The sequence below is a fragment of the Mesocricetus auratus genome, unplaced genomic scaffold (genome assembly GCF_017639785.1).
Source record: "Mesocricetus auratus isolate SY011 unplaced genomic scaffold, BCM_Maur_2.0 Super-Scaffold_4256, whole genome shotgun sequence".
Lineage (NCBI taxonomy): Eukaryota > Metazoa > Chordata > Mammalia > Rodentia > Cricetidae > Mesocricetus > Mesocricetus auratus.
The window spans coordinates 116,921,987-116,944,370 of NW_024429182.1; the positions used below are offsets into that span (position 1 = coordinate 116,921,987).

The 22,384-nt window shown below is 49.0% G+C and overlaps 2 protein-coding genes across 4 annotated transcripts in view; one reads left to right on the forward strand and one right to left on the reverse strand.

Annotated features, from left to right (window-relative positions):
• Positions 1-8,229, reverse strand: part of Znf710 (zinc finger protein 710) — a 66,147-nt gene extending 57,918 nt beyond the window's left edge. The window contains exon 1 of one of the 3 annotated variants that reach the window (XM_005077795.4): positions 8,033-8,229. In XM_005077795.4, coding sequence (XP_005077852.3) covers positions 8,033-8,214 — 182 coding nt within the window. In that variant the 5' untranslated portion in view covers positions 8,215-8,229. Of the gene's footprint in view, positions 1-3,321; positions 3,820-6,555; positions 6,679-8,032 lie in introns of those variants that run through there. The other 2 variants (XM_013118929.3, XM_040729710.1) reach the window with 2 other exon arrangements.
• LOC110342360 lies at positions 6,869-17,706 on the forward strand. The gene is made up of 2 exons (XM_021231658.2): positions 6,869-8,017; positions 17,291-17,706. Exons 1-2 carry the CDS (start codon positions 7,644-7,646, stop codon positions 17,568-17,570), a joined length of 654 nt encoding a protein of 217 aa, XP_021087317.1. The 5' UTR covers positions 6,869-7,643; the 3' UTR covers positions 17,571-17,706.
• The last annotated feature ends 4,678 nt before the right edge of the window (positions 17,707-22,384 follow it).

Here is a 22,384-nt window from a genome sequence, read left to right on the forward strand (position 1 = left end):
TAGCCTAGACCAGTGAGTGGGTCTCAACCTTCCTGATGCTGTGACCTTTAACACAGTTACATTACATTGCTAGCTCATAACTGTAACGTTGCTACTGTTGTAAGTTGTAAATATCTGACATGCAGGACATCTGATAAATGTGACCCCTGTGAAAGGGTCGCTCGACACCCCCAAAGGGATGTGACCCACAAGCTGAGACACTGGGCTAGAGTCAAGGGCTCCTCTGAAGCTAAGGAGGGGTACAGTCTTCTTCCAGAATGCCACATACATAACCTGCATGGCTTCACAGGTAAACAGTCCACTCCAACTGCTATAGTAAAGGACCCTGTCCAGTCCTCCCTGCTGTGACTACAGGAGGCCAGGGACAAAGTTCCCACCCACAGGACTACAGAGCAGGTTCCCCTCCCCCTTTAACTTCCACTTCGAGCAGAAACCTCACATCTCCCTTCCCTAAAGCCCTTTGACCTTGTCACTTTTTCTTACTTAGGCTAAATCTCCCTGTATACTTCTGACAACTTCCTGATACTTCTCAAAAGTGCCTGAGTGCTCACGAAAGTGAAGGAGAGTCCCCACGAAGGCAAGGCAGGGGTGGAGGCTGCAGTGGCGCAGGTCCTGGCCCTCAGAATGCTTGGAAATAGCGCGAACATCCAAAAGCTAAAGGCCAGAGACACCAGGAGGGACCTGTGAAATTGCCCAATTCCCTGCTATTTGCCGGAGAAGTTGTTCCAGGTCACACCACTCCTTGCCTGCAAAACTAACCACCTCCCAGCTCAGGGTGCACCTCCGGAGCGCTCTTGGTAAAATGCAGGCTCAGCAAACCTGCTGAGGGCTCCAGGAGTCTGCATTTCCACCAGGCTCCCAGGCAGTGTTGGATGGTGCTGGTACACCCAACCACACAGAGAACAGCAAGATTCATAGCAAAGTAAACAGACCAAGCCAAGCCTGGCGGTATGTGCCTGTAATCCTAGCACTGGTGAGGCGGAGGCAGGAGGGTGACTGTGAATTTAGGCAAGCATGGTCTGGTGGCACACGCCTGTAATCCCAGCACTTGGGAGCTGCTAGAGGAGGACTGGGTATTCGAGGCCAGCCTTAGTTACTAAAAACAAACACGCAAACACACAAAAGCCCATCAGGAGGGGAAAGGAACTGTCAGCAGGAAGCTTTTCAGGTTAAAACACCTGCTGTCAAGCCCTGTGACCCGAGTTCAATCCCCCAGGATCCACATGATGGAAGGACAAAATTGACTCTTACAAGTTGTCCTGACTCCACACAAGGCACCATGGCATCCTTGTGCCCAAATACATACATAATAAGTCAACAGAATGCTTGAGTTAGACCTGTACCAGCTGTCTAACCCTGTCCATTATTATCCAGAGTGCCTTTCTTTTCCTTACTGTCCCTATTTCCAAAGAAAGAAAAAAACAACTCCTTCTAAGTCAGAAGACTGTTCCCAATGCCCTTTCTTCAGGAACTGTCCCTTTACTCCTCCCTCCCTAATTACTGGCTCCTATGCCTCTGAACTTTTTCCTTTGAAGCATCTATAACAACTGTAATTAAAGAGTATTTGTGTAATTATTCGTTTAATGTCTGTCTCCTAGACAGACTGCAAGCTCCAAGAGGACGGGACAGCACAGTGCCTAGACCACCACAGACTGCCCATAAACAAACAGCTGCCGCATCTGCGCGGCACCAGGCAAGCACTGGACTGTACATGTGTGGGACATCTGCTGGAGACCCCAGACCAACAGTGGCCTTTGTGGGGGTGGGGCCGGGGTGAGCAGGTGTGTGTGCTCCTATACATGGGTGCATTTGTGTGTGCACATATACCTGTTTGCATGCAGGTGGTGGCCCGAGTGTCATTCTTCAGGAGTCATCCACGTTGTGTTTGACATAAGGTCTCCTGGATTAGTTAGGCTGGCCAGCTGGTGAGCCCCAGAAACTCCCGTCCCCATCTCTCCAATCCTACAGTTACAAGTGTACTATGGATTTCATGCGGGTGCTGATCATCTAACCTTGATCCTGCTGCTTGCAAGGCAAGCACTTTACGGCCTGAGCCATTTCCCCTGCCCTCAACAGTACCTTCCTAAGCTTTAAAATTCTCACCAGTGTAAATATATTCCAATCGGGTAGAGGTGTAGCTCAGTGGTATGGCACATGTGCAAAATCCTGGATTCAATTCAGGCATCACCTGTGTTCACGTGTGTGCATGCATCCTACATTCTTGTCAAGTACAAAAGTAGTCTCAGTGTGGTACTGCTACTGGGGAACAACTAGATCCTGGAAATTAAGAATACCCTTTCATCCTGACTGGCTGAACCCTCACCAGGCAGTGTAAGGACCCTCCCGCTGCTGCAGACTCAGCTTCTCTCCAATATCTTTTCAGAAGAACCCAAAGCTGAAGACTTTGCATGAGTAGAGACCTGGCCACACATCGTTACCACAGGGAAGCAAAGTCAGAAGTCAGTCTGCCTGGGCTCAGACACCAGCTCTGCGCCCCTGGACAAGTGACTTGACTCCTCTGGGCTGTTTCCCAGGCTACCAAATGAGAATAGTAATGTGTCTGCCAGCACCTGCAAGGACCATGGGAGATGATACATAAATACTTTAGTATAATCCTGGCCTGGAACACCTGACTATATTATTCTCCCAGTGTCTGAGTCCAATTCAAAACCTCTCTATTGTTTTGCACAAGTCTCCACCCTGTGGCTCCACCCATTCAGGATCCACTCTTCCCAACCCCCTCCTGCTTTACCTGTCTGGAGCCTGTTGGAAACAATGAATCACAGCACAACTCGGCAGCTCCCATCAATCACCTCCCTGTCCCTGCCTCTGTGTGTCATTTCTGGACTCCTCCTGGGAGGGAAATGCTTTTACTAATGTCCAGTACATCATTCAACAAGTATTTACGAAAAGGCCAACTATATGTTAGTCTTAAAGGGGCTTAGCGATGGACAAAGCAAATAAGCAATAAATAAATACAGGATAAATAGGTTGGTAGGCGAAAATCCATATATAGCCAAGCTCTCTGGCCCGCTAAACAGACATTCCAGCAGATCTAAACGCTGAATGGAGATGAGCTGGCTGAGGCCCTTCCTTCTGTCCCCATTCTTCCCCTCTAGTCAACCCTAAATAAACCACACACGAGTACAAAGTATGAAGAAAGTATTCCAGATCAAAACCTGGTAATTTAGGAACATCCTGATGACTAAACTTCTACCCTGCTGAACTGCTAGGCTTTAAAGAGATTGGTGTTAAAATAGCAAGCTCTCCCGATAATTGCCCTGGCCTGCCCGGTCCGCCAGAGCAGCATGTACAGCATACCTAGAAAACAAGGTGATGTTCCCTCAGCCTGTACATGCGCTACAAGCCCACGGTTTCAAGTCTTCGCTGCCATGTTCTTCCAACTATGTGTGGCCGGGAAGTCGTAGCAGCAGTAGAGGTGAGGCCTTGTAGAAAGTGCTGGAAATAGTTCCCAGGGCCTCAGGTTTGAGTGACTGCCCCACTGTTGACTGTTAGGTAGTGGGGCGCTCTTCCTGCCATGGCCGTTCTTGAACAGTATCTAAGATCCCCTAGCTGTGAAGTCCTTAGCAGAGACCTCGAAGATGCAGAACCCTCCCTTCTGCATACTGAGTAACCTGCTTGGGGCCAAGCCCTGGGAAGGCATGAAGGACCTGTGGGTAATCACGCCCAAGGAGGGAACTGCACCAAGCATCACTCCGGTGTGGGGGAGTAAGCACTGTTTCGCCTTTTCCTCTGAGAGGCAATGGACTCTTCCTTTTAGTTTTCTAGATGTTCCAGTGGTTCTCAACCTCCCTAATACTGCAGCCCCTTAACAGTCCCTCAGGTTGTGGTGACCCCTGGCCATAAGATTGTTTTGTTGCTACTTCGTAACTGTCATTTTGCTACTGTTAAGAATGTACCTTGGGCGGTGGCGGTGCACGCCTTTAATCCCAGCACCTGGGAGGCAAAGGCGGGCGGATCTCAGTGAGTTCAAGGCCAGCCTGCTCTACAGAGCGAGTTCCAGGACACCCAGAAGTGTTAGACAGAGAAACCTTGTCGTAATGTAAACATCTGATATGCAAACCCCACAGGGGGTTATCTACAGGTAACTATTCCCTTCTGGAAAGAAACTCTGCCAGAGCCATGCAGGGTGGCACATGCCTGTAGTCTCAGCACTTTAAGACCAGAGGATCACCAGTTCAAGGCCGGTCTGGGCTAGGGAGTGAGATGGGGTCTCAAGAGAAGGGAATAGTTGTTAGCTACTTCCCAAGAGCAGGCTTGCTAGAAACATCTCTAGGCCACAAGGTAAACCTAAACCAGAAGCCATACAAAAATCTCTGGTGACCGCCATTACTATTTCCTCTAACCCAAAAGATATTGTAGACCTTGTCTGTCTCCTTGTCTCTAGATAGAGGGCCTAAAATAAAATGCCTGGTAGTGACAGCAGGGACCCGAGCACCAAACAAATGCCTCATACACTGTGGGACCAAGGGTCAGCTCAGAACAGCTTAAAGAAGACACTCTACAAGACAGTCTGTCCCCGTGTCAACTCCCTGAAACTCTTGGCACATGCTCATGCAAGAAACCAGACCAGACTAGAGGAAGAAAATAGGATCCAACTGTCCACTCCCCCTACCCCAAGCTCTCTACCCAGTGCCCTCGGGCAGCAAAGCCAGCTCTGCAAGGTAAGTTATCATCTCAAGGTTGTGCTCCGAGAACAGCAGGTGCCTGGCTCAGGGTTACGTGTGGGATGAGAGGGGAGCAGGCAGAACCACTAAGCAAAGCTCTCAAAGGTAAATCTGCTTTGAAACAAGTGAAAACGTGGTGGTCACACTACCTCTCAAAATAAAAACCAGACTGGCCCATCAGCTTTGATAGCAATACACTTTAACCCTAAAGACGGTGAATGACCACCCTCCCCCTTCCCACGCCAGCTCCCTGAACCTTTGAAGGGCCCTAGTAAGGTGCTACAAGCCCTCCCCCGTCCCGTTCCCACACAGCAGCTCTTCTCTTTGACAGAAATGAACTTTGACTGCTTTTACTTGCACATGTACAAAGGCAAAGCCGAGAGGGCAGCGTCAAAGCTGGCTGGATGACCCCCAACAGCACAAAGTCCTCCGCACACCTGTGGGGGAGTTTTGTGAGCTTCCGAGGTACCCACAAGGACTAGTTACGTCTTCAGGTGGACAGTGGCTGACAGTTTCCATTGTGAAAGGAAAGAAAGACGCCCAGGGTGCCCTTCGAAGGTAGGGCACTGGGCTCACGGGTCAAGTGTCCCCTCACTGGCATGCCGGCCAAGACCGTGAAGGAACTCCGCAGTGTCCGGGTGAAAACACACCCAGGCTACTGCTTGGCCCGGCCGGAACCATCTCGCGGGGCGTACAGATACATTTAATGACCGTTTTGGATTAGTTAAAGGCCACACAAGCACCTCCCTGTCCTCTTAAATCTTCCCAAACTACAGTTTAGACTGGAGGGAAGCAGTTGCAGGGACCATAAAAGTCATCTTAAAAGCCAAGTTGAAAAAAACACACACACACACAAAAACCGGCAACCCGCTACGCACGAGTTAGCAAGTCCGCAGCTCGGGGTGGGGGTAACACCGAGGCCGGTTCAGTGGGGTCTGAGAGTCAGGGAGGGAAGACCACCGGATTCAGGGGGCTCCTCGATCTGACGCCGACGATCACGCCCCATAACTCCATCCAATTAGGAAAATGACCGCGAGGAGAGGGAGGGGGGCGGCGAGGAAGGGAGAACGAGCCACGGGAGGCTCTAGACCAGCCATGGGGATCTGCCCACCCTTTCCCTGCACCCGGCGAGCGCCTTCAACAGGTCGGAGCCGGGGCCACCGAGGGGGGCCCAGGGCCCGCGGCACCCGGCTGGAGACGCCCGCTGACCTCGAGGGGCGCCCGGCACCCCAGCAGCGCGCTGCGCCCTCGCCACCCCGCTGGCCCGGCCGCGCGGCCACCCCACCCGCTCCCGGAGTAAAAAGTTTGTGGGCAGCCGCAGGGGCGGGGCGGCGAGGGGTGAAACTTTGAGTCCCGGACCGGGTGCGGGGGGAGCGTCCCCGAGCGCCGCGACACCCACGTGCGGGCCGGAGACCGCCGCCGCCTCCCCGGCCTCCTGCGCCGCCGCGCTTTCCTTTCATTTTGCCTCTCTCTCTCTCTCTCTCTCTCTCTCTCTCTCTCTCTCTCTCTCTCTCTCTCTCTCTCTCTCTCTCTCTCTCTCTCTGCCTCTGCTTCTCTCTCTCTCCGCGCGCTCTCCTCCCTCTCTCTTCTTCCCTTCCCCCTCTCCCTCCCCCCCCTCCAGACGCCATCTCTCCCTCTTTCCCCAGCTCTCCCTCTCTCGCTCCAGCTCTCCGGCATGAGGGAATGTGGAAGTGAAAGGAAAAGACGACATGTTTGCAGCGCGGCTGCGGGCCTGCGCGCCGCCGTCCCCGGGGAGAGGCGGGGGGCGGGTCGACCGCGGCCGCTGCGACCCACCCCCGCGCCCCCAGCCACCCCGCCGCGGGCCGCCGGGGGGCTGGCGGGGCCGTGGGCCGCGCGGGACACTCACCCTGGGTCCGGGCGCGGCTCCTGGCGCTGGGGGCCCTCGGCTGGCCGGGCCGGGGGCTCCTGCTGCCCACCGCCCGGGTTGCTGCTGCGCGCCGCCTCCACGCGCGCCCGCCCTGCTCTGCCACCCTCCCTCCGGCTCCTCTCTTTCTCTCTCCCCCCTCTCTCTCTCCCTCCTGCTCTCTCTCGCGCTCGCTCGCGCTCTCTCCCTCCCTGGAAGAAGGGAATGAGGCAGGGCTGACGTGAAGGGATGCTAAACAGCTCCTCCTAAGCCAGCTCGCAGAGGAAGAGAGAAAAGCAGCCCTTTTATCTCTCTTTTGTTTTCTCACTTCCTTCCACCCCCCCAGCACCCCCCTCCAGTCGGCCCAAGTTTTCTTTTTCTCTTTCTACCGCAGAGAGGATTTTTCTTTTTTTTTTCTTTCTCTTTCTTTCGGTGCAACTCTCCTACTCGAATTGCAAGCCTGAAGGCTTCTCTCTTTTTTTCTTCCCCTTTCCTGTTTTCTTCCTCCTTCCTCCTTTCTTATTTCTCTAAAAGGGTTTTGTTTGCTGTGGGAGTTTCGTTTGAAAATCGAGTCACGCCTTTTTCCTTCTTTTCTTTCTCCCTCTTTTTTTTCTCCTCCTCTCAGCAGAAAAGGGGAACAAAGATTAACAAGCGGGGGAGAAGGGAGCGTCAGAGCCTCGCATGGAAATGGGGGGCTGTCCCTGTCAGGCACAAAGGGGGCCCGAGAGAACAGCCCCCCCCCGGAAGCCTGGGGTGTCCTATCCCAAAGAAGAGCCCCTGGGATGGGCGTCCGGGGAGGCCCCTGGGTGCCCAGTCCTTCCAAAATACGGATAGAGGCTCTTGAGTTCGCCCCCTCCCCCGTCAGGGGTGGAAGCTGAGGGGGGTGCTCTTCACTTAATATTTTTTAAGTGGGCAGATGGGCTTGGAGCAAACGTCGCCGCAGAGCCCTTAACAGTGAAGCGCCTTTAAACAGCTGTTTAGAGCCCTGGACGGTCAGACTGGAGGGAACAGCTCCGGCTGCGATCGCCGGGACCCGGGTGCCAAGGGGTCCAGAAGAGTTCAGCCCCTCACGGCCTCCCCAAGCCCAGGGCATGGATTCGGCCCGGGGTGCACGGCTGGGGGGCGCCGAGGCGTGGTCGTTAGCTGAGGTCTGGGCCCTTGCTGGCTCCCTGCGGGGCCCGGGGTTCAGCTTAGCCTGGCCTCCTCCCAGCTCTGGGACAGGCCGGACACCCCGCCTCCAACCTCCCGGACACCGGCCACTCAGCTGCGCCGCTCGACTCCGACGCAGGGCGGGTACCGAGCCCGCGGACAGAGCCGGGCAGTGTCGCCACCAAGGGTCAATTATTCATGGGGCGCCTGGGCGTGCTCCCAAGACCAGCTCTGTCCTCGGCTTCTCCGGAGGAGTGGAGACAACACGGGGGAAAAGTTCCCAGAGCAAAGTTGGCCACATTTCTTATTTTCCCAAGTAAGTATTGAGCACCTGCTGGATGCCTGGCCCTTGGACTGGGGCTGCAGCTGGGCGAGAAACGTGAGGTCCCGGCGGGCCCAGACAAAGCCAGGGAAGCTGCGGCTCCGGACCAGGTCACCGAGCAGAAGGGAAGCCTGGATCCTCTCCCCTCCCTGCGCTCTTCCTTCCCCTTCCCTCCTTCCTCCCGGCTGCATCTCCTTGGCTCCACCCCTTCTCATCAATTCCTCCCACACTTCCCTGCTCTCCCTGGCTTTTCACTGGAGGGTCCCTTCTCCCAGCTAGGAGCAGACGCTGAGCCCCATTGTCTGTCCCCCAATGACTGCAGCCTCCCAGGGATAGGACCAGCCACTCCTTCCCCTCCCCCCAGCCCAAAGGCCTGGGCCTTTACTGACAGGAGCCCCAAGGCCACTGCCCCTCGCCCCACCCTACACCAGCTCACGGAGCTGTGAGCAATGACTCCAGTCACTCAGAACATGATTTATTTCTGGCAAGGAGTGAGAAAACAGAAGCCAGAGAGAGTTTGGTTCAGCAAGAACGACCCCATGATTTCAGGCTCAGCACATTGGGCCTCTCCAGTGACCCCAGCTGCTTCCCAGTTCACCCTTTTAGTTGGGAATGCAGGAAGCGGCAGTTCTGTCATTACCTGCGCCTCTTCAGAACACCCAAGCCTTACAAAAAGAGAGACAAAGTGATATCTAAGAGTATTCATTCAGCTCTGCTCACCATGTACCTGCTCTGTGCCAGCCCCCCAGCGTGGGGCTGAAGACTTAACCACCAGCCAGTCCTGCTCCTTGTTCTCTGGCTTTGCAGACTGGTAAAGGAGCAGAAGAAAACTGGGCCTCAGAGCTGGGTGCCATGGTGGATACTTGTAGTCCCAGCACTTGGGAAGCTGAGGCAGAGGAAAGTCAGGAGTTTAAGGCCAGCATAGGCTCCATATTAAATACCAGGAGAGCCAGGACCATTATAGCAAGACCTTATTTCAACAAAACTAAAAAGAGACTCAATTGTGTACTATTATAATCTCAGAGTCTGGAAGGTAGACACAGGAAGATCAGAAGTAAAAGGCCGGCCCAAGCTATGTAGCCAGTTCCAGGCTGGGCTACATAATATCCCTCCTTAAAAAAATGAAAAGGCATGGGGTTAGGGACAGCCAACATTGAGAGTACAGTGTAGGAGCACCTCAGAAGACAAGGGTGGTCAGCGAAGGTGGCGTCTACATAAGTGGGGTTACACCAGTCAGAAGCATGGGACGGGGCACGTGTGATGGCTTTTGCTGGAGCGCTTGGGTGACAGAAGCAGGCGGATCTGTGAGCGTAAAGCAACCCGGTGGTATACATGCTTCCTGGACAGCCAGGGCTACACAGAGACCCTATCTCAAAACCACCACAAAAAGGCCTGGGGGTAACAATTTCTCTGCAACAAAAGGGACATTCTAAATTCTAGGAACTCTTCAGTTCAGCAGCCAGGCCTGGTGATACATGCCTTTAGTTCCAGCACTGGAGAAACAGAAGCAGAGGCAGGTGGGTCTCTGACTTTGAGGCATCCTGGTCTCCGTAAGAGTTACAAACCAGCCAGGATTATATAGAGGAGTCCTGTCCACAAAAAAAGAAAGAAAGAGAGACAGAGAGACAGAGAGAGAGAGAGAGAATTCAAGCACTTGCCACAATATAGAGTACATGCCGGGGAATGAGGATGGCTGTTGCCACAAGCAGAGGACAGGGTTAGTGCCAGGGAAATGTCCAAAGTTTATCCTATTCACTTGCCAGCTTCCTCAACTTAAGTGACTAATATGCTTAGTAAATAATGTAGCCCAGTTTCCTGCCTTATAAAAATGGAGGTAACTGAAGTCAGGCATGATGATTGTACACACCTTTAACCCCAACACTGGCAGAATGTGGATCTTGTGAGTTTGAGGCCAGCCTGGTCTGCATAGAAAGTTCTGTTTAAGCCGGGCAGAGAAACCCTGTCTCAAAAAACAAACAAACAAAAAAAGAAAGAAAGTTCCTGTTTAAAGAGAGAGGCCTGACTGTGGTGCACACACCTTTAATCCCAGCAATGGGGAAACAGGCAGAGGCAGGCAGATCTCTGTGAGTTCGAGGCCAGCCTGGTCTACAGATCGAGTTCCAGGACAGCCTCCAAAGCCACAGAGAAACCCTGTCTCAAAAAGCCAAAAAAAAAAAAAGGCCGGGCGTTGGTGGCCCACGCCTTTAATCTCAGCACTTGGGAGGCAGAGGCAGGCGGATCTCTGTGAGTTCGAGGCCAGCCTGGTCTACAAAGTGAGTTCCAGGACAGCCTCCAAAGCCACAGAGAAACCCTGTCTCGAAAAACCAAAAAAATGGAGGCCAGCCTGGGCAACATATGGAGACCATGTCTCAAAAAAAAAATGTAAGAGGGCTGGGAATGTAGTTCAGTGGTGGAGACCATGTGTTGAATTCCCAGAGCTACCAACATAAAATCTAAGTTCAAGGCCAGCTTGTGCTACATAGTGAGACCCTGTTCAAAATATGGAAGAGAGGATATAAAAGTGAGGGGGGCTGGACCCATGGGTTGTCCAGTGTCTTGTGTTCAAGTGCCCGGACTTGGGTGACGACGTATCTGTGGCTGAGTCAACCACTCTTCATCTGTAAGACAGGGATGCAAATACCTGCTTCCCATGTGCAGTGGGGCCTAAAAGAGCCCACACCTTTTGTGCTGTTTGGTGCATGAGCACCAGCAATACATAGTAGCTTTTATTCACTGTTACTATAAAATGAAGGAGTGTCAGGGAGGTGTCCTTACAACCTAGAGATGAGAAGATGGGTTGAAACCAGAGTGACTCATGGGCTGCAAAGGCAAAGAGTCAGCTGTGGCAGAGACATTCCTCCAAAGATGCCTTGTCCCCGTGGGTGGCTGGAATGGGGAACACCCACATTTGGTCAAGATGCTTAGGGTGTCATCTCAGGAGTGTGACCGGAACTACGTGGGCAGAAAGGCCCAGCCTGATCACTGGAGTTCTATCCTGCCTGAGAAACCAGTAGGAAGCAGAGGAAAGGGCCCTGTGAAATCAGCAAAGGCTCCCAGAAGCAGGGGGAAAAGTCAGTCTCTAATTCATATAGGGTGGGAAGGGATTCTTGGGTTCTCTGGGATCCAGTTAAATCTCTGGAAGACTCCTAACCCTTTACAAGGATCTTGATTCTCCAGGCACACTCAAACATCACAGCAGCAAGACGCGCTGTGCATCCAAGGCAGACACCTGTGTCCCTCTCCTCCCACTGTGTACTGTGCTCTGCTGTATTGTAGTTTATTTTATCGGAGTACTGGGAATGGAACCCAGGGCTTCCTACATGCCAAGTAAATATCTCCAGCCTGCTTCTTCCTTTTTTCTACATGCCCCTCTCTACGCCCTCTCGAGGGTCTCGTGGATCCCAGGCTGCTTTCAAACTTGCTACGTAGCAGAGGCTGACCTGACCTGGTATTGCAAGTGCTAGGATCACAGGTGTGCACAACCCCATACATGACTTTTTCTTTCTTTCATCATAGCACAAATACATTGTAACAAAACTGAAAATCAACTCGGAACAGCTGAAAACCCTGAAGAAAGACATTGTGTTTTAATGTATGGCCATGGGCATTCCATCTCCCCATAGTTACATGTAAATATTGTTAAATAGCTGGCGGTGTATGTAAATGTTAGCTTGGAGTGTTGGTTCATCCATTAAGAGGGCTTCCTGTTTTTGTAGAGGATCCGAGTTTGTTTCTCAGCACCCACATCTGGCAGCTCACCATCACCTGCAACTCCAGCTCCAGGAGGTCCAACGCCCTCTTCTGGCTTCTGAGAACACTTACATGCAGGTGACATATACATGAACATTAAAAAAAGAAAAGTTCCAGCCAGGCGGTGGTGGGGCACTCGGGCAGGCAGATCTCTATGAGTTCCAAGCCAGCCTGGTCTACAAGAGCTAGTTCCAGGACAGCCTCCAAAGCTACAGAGAAACCCTGTCTCAAAAAACCAAAAAAAAAAAAAAAAAAAAAAAGTTCTGGGAGCAGTAGCATATTCCCTTAATCCTTCCGAGTTCAAGGCCACTCTCTGGTCCACAGGACACAGATCGAGGAGTTCCCGGATGGCCAGTGCTACACAGAGAAACTTAGTCTAGGAAAAAAAAGTTGAAAACTATACAGGAAGACAATTGACATCAATACACACATACAATGAGCACATAAGCATACACACATAAATAAATAAAATTACAAAACAATAAATGGGATTTTAAAAATAAAGCTAACAAAATTGCATCACATAACTGAATTGCAATTAGTTTGATCAAGTAATATGCTACAAATATCTTTTCCTGTCTGTTAACATCTACAGTATCATTCATAACAAATTACACTATTCCATAGTATGTATGTATACAAATTGTTGGGGGTGGGATATATGCAGATTTCCAATGCTTTGTTTTTGTTTTTTGATTTTTCCAGACAGGGTTTCTCTGGGGCTTTGGAGGCTGTCCTGGAACTAGCTCTTGTAGACCAGGCTGGCCAGGAATTCACAGAGATCCCCCTGCCTCTGCCTCCAGAGTGCTGGGATTAAAGGTGTGGCCACCAAGGCCTGGCCTTTGCTTCTGTTTTAAAAGACTACAAATACCCTTTTTTATTTATTTATTTATTTATTTATTTATTTTTTTGGTTTTTCGAGACAGGGTTTCTCTGTGGCTTTGGAGGCTGTCCTGGAAATCACTTTGTAGACCAGGCTGGCCTCGAACTCACAGAGATCCGCCTGCCTCTGCCTCCCAAGTGCTGGGATTAAAGGCGTGTGCCACCAACGCCCGGCCAAATACCCTTTATTTTATTTTAGCATTAATTCATTTATTAAGTTGGAATGTGTGCATGGCATGGTCTTGGACCATACAGGTCCCAGGCATGGAACTCAGGAACTCAGGCATAGCTTCAGTGACCAGGCATTGAACTCAGGAACTCAGGCATAGCTTCAGTGACCAGGCATGGAACTCAGGAACTCCGGCATAGCTTCAGTGACCTTCAGCTACTGAGCTACCTCACCAGCCCTCGTGTCTCCCACTGGCCTTGAACTCACTAGTAACCCAGGCTAGCCTGGAATTCCCAAGATCCTCCTGCCTCTGCTGGAATGATAAGCATTAGCTCCCACACCTGGCCAGATGCATCCTTCTACAGCCTTCTCTGTGGCAGGCTTCCAGATTACTTTATCAAAACTAAGCCAGAATTTACAGATAAGGTTGGGATTTTTGCTCCTGGCCTGGTTTATCTCTTTCATAGGGGCCAGTATCCCTCAGGATCTTCTCCGTCTCTCTTTCTCTCAGACAAGGTCTCATGTAACCCAGGCTAGTCTCTCACTTGCTGTATCTCTAAGGATAACCTTGAAATCTGAATCCACCACCTACCCACACCCCCCCCTTCGCAAGCAGCTTCCCACTATCCTTCTTACATATTGCCTCCCTGAAAGAACCTGTCTGGGCAGATGCCCCGCCTTTTACTCTAACATCTTATTAACTAAAATAATTAATGCCATTTCCTGGAGTTGCTGGAAAGAATGAAATCAGGTAACAGAAAACACAGGATACTGTATCTTGTACACTCTAAAGGCTCTTTGAATGTCAGTGAGAGCTCAAGCTCAAAACATTACTGTTTAGTCAAATACCTGATTGACTGCAAGCAGAAGAGGCTTCCACATTGACCCTAGAGAGCAAGCAGCGGCTTCCATTCCAAGTGACACACGCAGCCCTCTTCCCAGACACCCAGAAGCCCCAGAGTGATTTCCCTGAGCTAAAATTTGAAGGTAGGTGTGCTTTAATCCCAGCACTGGGGAGGCAGAGGCAGCAGAATATCTGAGTTCCAGGCCAGCCTGGTCTACAGAGCAAGTGCCAGAACAGCCAGAGCTTTACAAACAAAAAGACTAGTGTCTTGCCAGATTAGCCAATTGAAACTTTTAGAGGATATCAGCAGGTTTGTAATATCTAGTATTCATCATATTCTTTTTTTGGGGGGGGGTTTTTGGAGACAGAGTTTCTCTGTGGCTTTGGAGGCTGTCTTGGAACTAGCTCTTATACTAGAGCAGGCTGTTCTCGAACTCACAAAAATCCTCCTGCCTCTGCCTCCCAAGTGCTGCGACTAAAGGTTTGTGCCACTACTGCCTGGCAATATTCTATTATTATTATTTTTTTTTTTTTTGGTTTTTCGAGACAGGGTTTCTCTGTAGCTTTGGAGGCTGTCCTGGAACTCGCTCTGTAGACCAGGCTGGCCTCGAACTCACAGAGATCCACCTGCCTCTGCCTCCTGAGTGCTGGGATTAAAGGCGTGCGACACCAATGCCCGGCAATATTCTATTATTATTATGGGTTTCTTTGTGGTGTTTTTTGTTTTGTTTTGTTTTTTTGAAACAGGGTTTCTCTGTATAATGCTGGCTGGCTGTCCTACACCATACTCTGTAGGCCAGGCTGGCCTGGAACTCAGAGTTCCAGCTGCCTCTGCCTCCCTCCCTAGTGCTGGGATTAACCACCTCCCATGGCTTGATATTTGATTTTTAGTATCAGACCTCTCAACTAGCATCCAGTCAAGGAAAGGAAGAGAACCCCAGGGGTCACACAGTGCTACACACACACACACACAGCACAGCACACATGCATAGACCATATCTATATAACCAAATAAAATTACAATACAATGGGATTTTAAAAATAAATTTAACAAAATTGCATCACATAACTGAGTTGCAATTAGTTTGATCAAGTCATAATGTCACAAATATCTTTTCCTGTCTGTTACCACCGACAGTATCATCCATAACAAATTACACTATTCCATAGTATGTATGTATACAAATTGTTGGGCAGTAGGATGTATGCAGATTTTCGATATTATGTTTAAAGCTAGCTAACCTGAGCCAATGTCACACCCCACCCCCAGAAAAAAAGAGGAAGAAAAATTTGCCACAGAAAAGTTTCATAATGGCTATAAACAGGCAACAGTCAGCTTCCTTAAACAAATGAATAACAAATAAATAGGACCATGATTATACAAATTATTATGGGGGCAAGTTGATGCAAAATCTGAATAATAATTTGATACTACAAAGTAAGGCAAGTTTGGACTGGACAAATGGTTCGGTGGTTCAGAGTCTTGCAGATCTTTCAGAGGACCTGTGTTCAATTCCCTGCACCCACATTCGGTTTCCACCAGCATCCACTGCAAGCCGCAAGCACACAGCACACAGACATCCATGCAACAAAACACAAAATGCTGTACACACAAAATAACAGAAGTAGTCTTTAAAAGTACATTCTCTTTTTTTTTGTTTTTGTTTTTGTTTTTTTGTTGTTGTTGTTTTTTTTTTTTTTGAGACAGGGTTTCTCCGTGTGGCTTTGAAGCTTGTCCTGAAACTAGCTCTTGTAGACCAGGCTGGTCTCGAACTCACAGAGCTCCACGCCTCTGCCTTCCAAGTGCAGGGATTAAAGGTGTGTGCCACCATGCCCAGCAAAAGTATATTTTTAAAAGGGAAGTTAAATAGTTCCTACCTCTTTTTTTTATTATACTTAAAATTGTAGAATTTTTTTGTTTGTTGTTTTTCCAGACAGGGCTTCTCTTTGTAACAGTTCTGGCTGTCCTGGAACTAGCTCTTGTAGACCAGGCTGGCCTCGAACTCAGAGATTCCCCCTGCCTCTGCCTCCCAAAGTGCTGGGATTAAAGATGTTTGCTACCACCACCCAGCATAGCTCTAGAATTTTTATCTTATTTTTTTAACAGTGGAATTGAACCTAAGACCTTGCACATGCTAGACAAGAACTCTACCACTGGGTTAGATCCTGAGCCCTCTTTTTGCTTTAAATAGATAATGTTTTATGTGTATGTATTTGTAAGTGCCTGTATGTCTGTGAACCTCGTGTGTACAGGAAGGCCAGAATATACCAGATCCCCTGGGATTACAGTTAGAAGTAGCTGTGAACTGCCATGTGGGTCCTGGGAATGGAACCTGGGTCCTCCGTAAGAGCTTTGAGCCCTCTTAACCACGGAACCTTCTCAACTGTTGCTTTTAATTGCTAAAATGTTTTATTTTATCCCTGTTCACTCCCATCCATGTACCAGCCAGGCCAGGCCCTGCTTAGCTTTGAGATCAGAGGAAACAGGATACATTCAAGGAGATATGTCCAGAGACATTGTGCTAGCCTCTAAACTGATACTTTATTTTTGATTTATCTTTTTTTTTATCCCAGAGCTAGCTTGGAGAATCCTTAATAACCGATTCATAACATCCATTTCCAGCTGTAGCATTTTGGGAACAAGGGATGTGGTTTAGATGACATCTGTATTTTCAAAATAAAATCTTTTTTTTTTAAAAGATCCTTGTTTATAACTTATTTTTTCAGTGCCGGAAAATTGTCTGGGTAACTTAAGGGTGGGAGCCAACTGCCGAGCTATCTAGAGGAAGTGGAAAGAAGAGCGAAATGGGAATGGGAAGTAAGTTTCCGAGAGGAACTGGTCTTGTTAGCCAAGGGACGGAAACCACTGCTCTACACCTGATGCATGCTGGGAGGTGGGATTTTAACCTGTGGAGGTCAAGTTAGCAGCTTCCCAAGTCTTCCATCTTCCTGAGTAAAGCAAGCTTTTTTTTTTTTTTCTGTTTGGTTACTTTGTGTTGGATAGTCTAAGGAGTTCCTGTGTCAAAGCAAAGGAACAAACAAAACCAGACGCCAATTCTCTTTAGCTTCAGCTGGCCTTGACTCATTGTGTGCCCAGGCCTGGACTTACACTCAAAGCAATCCTTCTGCCTACTACACCTAGCTTGTTTTCATTTGAGAGAGCAAGTGAAACCTTGCCTCTCAAGGACTGGTGGAGTGATTCAATACTGGTGGTATTGGATTCAATCTCCTCTACCATAAATAAATAAAATAATAAATAAATAAGTTATAAGGCCAGGGGCATGGTGTCCCGTACTTAAGGCAAGCCTGGGGTACAAAAGACCCTATTTCAAACAAAAGCAAAATAAAAACAGCTGGGTGGCGGTGGTGCATGCCTTTAGTCCTTGCAATCGGGAGGCAGAGACAGGTGAATCTCTGTGTGTTCAGGACCAGCCTGGTCTACTGAGAAAGTTCCAGGACAGCCAGGGCTACATAGAGAAACCCTGCCTGGGAAAACCAAAAGCAAACAAACAAAAAAACCCTCAAAGTACAGACAAAGGAAGCAGCCAAAACAAACAAAACTAATAGCTTAGTAGCAGAAAGTGTTATTACAAAAAAGAATTTACATCTAAAAAATCCACAGGTCAGGCATGGTCCGGCACACTCTGCAGGAGAGGCACGTGGATTTCGGTGGCTTTGAAGTTAGCTGGGCCTACACAGGAAGTTCCAGTGAAGCCAGTGAGGGCCACGTAGTGAGGCCTCGTCTCAGAATCAGTACAGCAGAGGAAGAACAACCACTGGGAGCTGCGGCGGAGGCAGGAGGATCCCCAGAGTTCAAGGGCAGCCAGGACCGCAGAGTGAAACCGTCTGAAAAACAAAGAATTAAAAACTGCAAACAAAACACTGAAGATTCACACCAATAAGTCCTTCTCTTTGTAAATACATTCCAGGGATCTGAAATCGGGTGAATCAGGTTCTGTGGCCCAAGCTAGCCCAGAACTCACAGCTATACTCCTGCCTCGGCTTCCTAACTGCTAGGATTATAGCTGTGAGCTGCCATACCTGTGTCTTCAGACTGCTTACTGACGGCTTAAAGGGAATTCAGCTTACTCGGTTTTACCATGGTTCTCAAGGACAATGACTGAGCCTGCATGAGGTGACAATGGGTACCGGGCTGGTCGAGGACTCACGGACCCAGGGACTTGCTGGGACCTTCGGGTGGCCCTGCTTGAAGTCTGCCCATGGGATGGTTGCTTCTCCAGGAACTATCTGCCAGCCTGTCTCCTCCCCCCCCATCCTCCCCTTCCCCACCCGACAACCTCTTTATCTCCCTTCACAAAAAGCTCCATTCTCTCTTTGCACAATACACTTCCACAATAGATACTCTATTCCACCCAGGGCTTAAATCAGCAACCGAAAAGGCTGGTTCCTCTTCCCACCCAGTTCTCCAAACACTTCTAAAGGAAGGGAAGTCAAGGCATTGCGCAATATAACCTCTATTTGCCTGGCTGTTCACCACCACCCAAACTGGAAGCTCTCTGAATGCTGCGTGGGGCCTTTGCCAAAGAAACTTATGCCTTGGTTTCTAAATGTCCAAGCAATTGTTTGAGAATACTGTAATTGCTCTGGCCGCAAAAACAAAACCAGGATAACCAGGAGAGCTCTGGAGAAACAGGTATGCTTGTGAGTCACCTTGGCTGCTGTGATGCAACCCCGCAGCATACGTACATTTACTAATTTATATGTGGATTATATGCAGCCTTTACATACCAGTTAGATATGTTTTAGCAAAGCTAGATGTGGGAGGGGAGAAATATGGCTTGTTCAAGGAAGAGGGAAAAATGTACACTTGACAGTCTGGTCTACAAAGTGAGTTCCAGGGCAGCCAGGACTATTACACAGAGAAACCCTGACTTGAAAAACCATAAAAAAGAAAAAGAAATGTAAAAAACAAATAATATCAGCCGAGCATTGGTGGCTCACACCTTCAATCCCAGCACTCGGGAGGCAGAGGCAGGTGGATCTCTGTGAGTTCGAGGCCAGCCTGGTCTACACAGCGAGTTCCAGGACAGCCTCCAAAACAATACAGAGAAACCCTGTCTCGAAAAACAAAAACAAAACAAAACAAAACAAAAAAACCAAATAAACAATATCTATAATCTCAACAAATAAAAATACTGACTTTTTAAAAATAATATTTCACTGGGCGGTGATGGCACACACTTTTAATCCCAGCACTTGGGAGGCAGAGGCAGGGGGATCTCTGTGAATTCGAGACCAACATGGTCTACAAGAGCTAGTTCCAGGACAGGCTCCAAAGCCACAGAGAAACCCTGTCTGGAAGAAAACCAAAAAATAAAAATAAAAATATTTCTTTTGTTATAATTTATTTTTAAATTATATACATATACTTTCAGGAATCAGGTCCTCTGAAATAGGAGTTACAGACAGCTGTGAGTTGCCACGCGGGTGCTGGGAATTGAACCTGGGTCTCTCGAAGAGCAGCCAGTGCTCTTAACCTCTAGTCTCCCTATATTTCTTTATCTTGTGTATATGTGTATGGGCACAGGTGTGGTAGAGGTGTGAGGACATAGCAATTCTCTCCTTCTACAGTGCGGATTCTGGGGTAGAACACGGTTAGGCTTGGCAGCAAGAGCTCTTACACACCGAGCCATGGGGCCAGAGAAATGGGAAAAACAGGAGTGGTGGTTTAAATGGGAATGACTCCGTGTATTTGAATACTTGGATCCTAGTTTTTGGAACTATTTGGGAAGAACTAGGAGGTGTGACCTTGCTGGAGGAGGTTTGTCATAAGGGGTGGGCTTTGAGGTGTCAAAAGCCCATGCAATTCCCAATTAGTTCTCTCTGCTTGTGGATCAAGATGTGAACTCTCAACCATGGCTCTAGCCCCATGCCTGCCTGCCTGCTGCTACACACCACCACACCTGGTGGAAATAACTCATTAATGTACATTTTCTTCTAGGTATTTTATATGTATTTTTCTGGATAAGATACATGTGTACACAAAATGTTACAAAAATGTAATTCTGATTCATGTATAATTTGCTGTCTTACTGTTAAGTAATTTTCAAACACTGTGCCTGTTAGGAGGTGAGCGTCACTGGTAGAGGGTTTGCCCAGCGTGTCCAAACTGTGGGGTGTGAGGTTCTTCCTTCCTTCAGTTTCCTTTTTTGATTTTCCATTTTCGCCAATGTACATAACACTTTGATAAACATCCTTGCAAGGAAGACGGATCACTTCTCTTGGATTCTAGAACTTGCAAGGCCGAATGCTGCAGGCTGCAGTCCTAGCTGATAGTGAGGCTGAGGCAGGTACAAAGAGCCTGGGATAGAGAGGGAGCTCAAGGACTTTCGGCATGACACTGCCTCAGGATTTAAAAGCAAGGGTCTGGAGAGCTGATTCAGGATTTAAGAGTGCCTGCTCTTACAGAGGACCAGAATTCAGCCGCCAGCACCCACATTGGGCAGCTCCCAACTGCCTAGAACTCCAGTTCCAGGGAATCTGAAGTCTTCTTGTAGCCTCCAAAGACATCTACACACATGTGGTGTACATACAGACACTCAGACACACATGCATAAATAAAATCTTAAAAAAATAAACAAAATGGGGGGCTGGAGAGATGGCTCAGAGGTTATGAGCACTGACTGCTCTTCCAGAGGTCCTGAGTTCAATTCCCAGCAACCACATGGTGGCTGACAACCATCTATAATGCAATCTGGTGTATATATGATAAATAAGTAAATAAATCTTAAAAAAAACAAAATGAGTCAGGTATTGGTGGCGCATGCCTTTAATCCCAGCACTCGGGAGGCAGAGGCAGGTGGATCTCTGTGAGTTCAAGACCAGCCTGGTCTATGGAGCGAGTTCCAGGACAGCCTCCAAAACAATACAGAGAAACCCTGTCTCAAAAAACAAACAAACAAACAAACAAAACCCCAAAAATAAAAAAAGTGCTGAAGAAGAAATGGCTCCATGGCCAGAGGACCCAGGCTCACTTCCCAGCACCCACACAGCAGTTCACAGCTACTTTTTTTTTTTTTTTTTTTTTGGTTTTTCGAGACAGGGTTTCTCTGTGGCTTTGGAGGCTGTCCTGGAACTCGCTTGGTAGTCCAGGCTGGTCTCGAACTCACAGTGATCCGCCTGCCTCTGCCTCCCGAGTGCTGGGATTAAAGGCGTGTGCCACCAACGCCCGGCAGTTCACAGCTACTTTAAAAAAAATTTTTTTTGGTGTTTCAAGACAAGGTTTCTCTGTGGCTTTGGAGCCTTTCCTGGAACTCTCTCTGTACACCAGGCTGGCCTGGAACTCACAGAGCTCCTCTTGCCTCTGCCTCCTGAGTGCTGGGATTAAAGGCGTGTGCCACCAAAGCCCGGCTAAATATATTTTATAAAGCAAAAAGAGTCTGAGGATCTAACCCAGTGGTAGGGTTCTTGCCTAGAGTGTGCAAGGTCCTGGGTTCGATTCCCTCTGCTCACAATCACCTGTAACTCTATCCCAGGGCATCTGACACCCCTTCGTATGTCCTTGGACACCAGGCATGCATACAGTGCACATCACACACACACACACAGGCAAAACATCCATCCATCTAGTCATCCACCCACCCATCCACCCACCCATCCACCCACCCATCCACCCACCCATCCCATCCACCCACTCATCCACCCACCCATCCATCCATCTATCCATCCACCCATCCATCCATCCATCCACCCATCCATCCACCATCCATCCACCCACCCATCCACCCACCCATCCACCCACTCATCCACCCACCCATCCATCCACCCATCCATCCACCCATCCACCCATCCATCCACCATCCACCCACCCACCCACCCACCCATCCACCCACCCACCTACCCACCCACCCACCCACCCACCTACCCCCCCATCCATCCATCCACCCACCCATCCATCCACCATCCATCCATCCATCCATCCATCCATCCACCCATCTACCATCCATCCATCCATCCATCCATCCATCCATCCACCCACCCATCCACCATCCATCCAGGAATACATGTAGTACACAAATACATGCAGGCCAAAAAAAAAAAATCCATACTTTTTTGTTTGTTTGTTTGTTTTTGTTTTTGTTTTTGAGACAGGGTTTCTCTGTGGCTTTGGAGGCTGTCCTGGAACTAGCTCTTGTAGACCAGGCTGGCCTCGAACTCACAGAGATCCGCCTGCCTCTGCCTCCCAAGTGCTGGGATTAAAGGCGTGCGCCACCAACGCCCGGCCCGGTCCAAGTTTTCTAACAGTTAAAAAACAGGGCCTCTTGCAGGGGCCCTGGGATCAGTACTCAGTACAGATATGGTAAAGAACCTATTACTTCAGTTCTCTGGACTCCAACGCCCTCTTCTGGCTTCTCTAAGGAACTACATGAATGCAGTGCATAGACACACTCCATAATATAAATTAAAAAAAAACACATATTTAAAAAACTATTTTTGTGGGCCAGTGAGATGACTCAGTAGGTAAAGGCTATTGCCAAAAAAAAGTTAGGACCTGAGTTTGATGTTTGATCCTTAGAATTCATGTAAAGGTAGAAGGATAAAAGATTCCACAAAGTTGATTTCCAACTTGGTCTCTCTCTCTCTGTCTCTGTCTCTGTCTCTCTCCTTCTCTCTCTCTCTCTCTCTCTCTCTCTCTCTCTCTCTCTCTCTCACTTTATTAATTTTTTTTTTAGTTTTTCAAGGCAGGGTTTCTGTG

What these genes read in the sequence shown, in the direction of transcription:
- LOC110342360 (XM_021231658.2), top strand. Translation starts at nt 7,644, where the DNA reads ATGGATTCGGCCCGGGGTGCACGGCTGGGGGGCGCCGAGGCGTGGTCG. An exon ending in CACATTTCTTATTTTCCCAA is followed by an intron (nt 8,018 to 17,290) that starts GTAAGTATTGAG and finishes AAAAATCCACAG; the next exon opens with GTCAGGCATGGTCCGGCACA.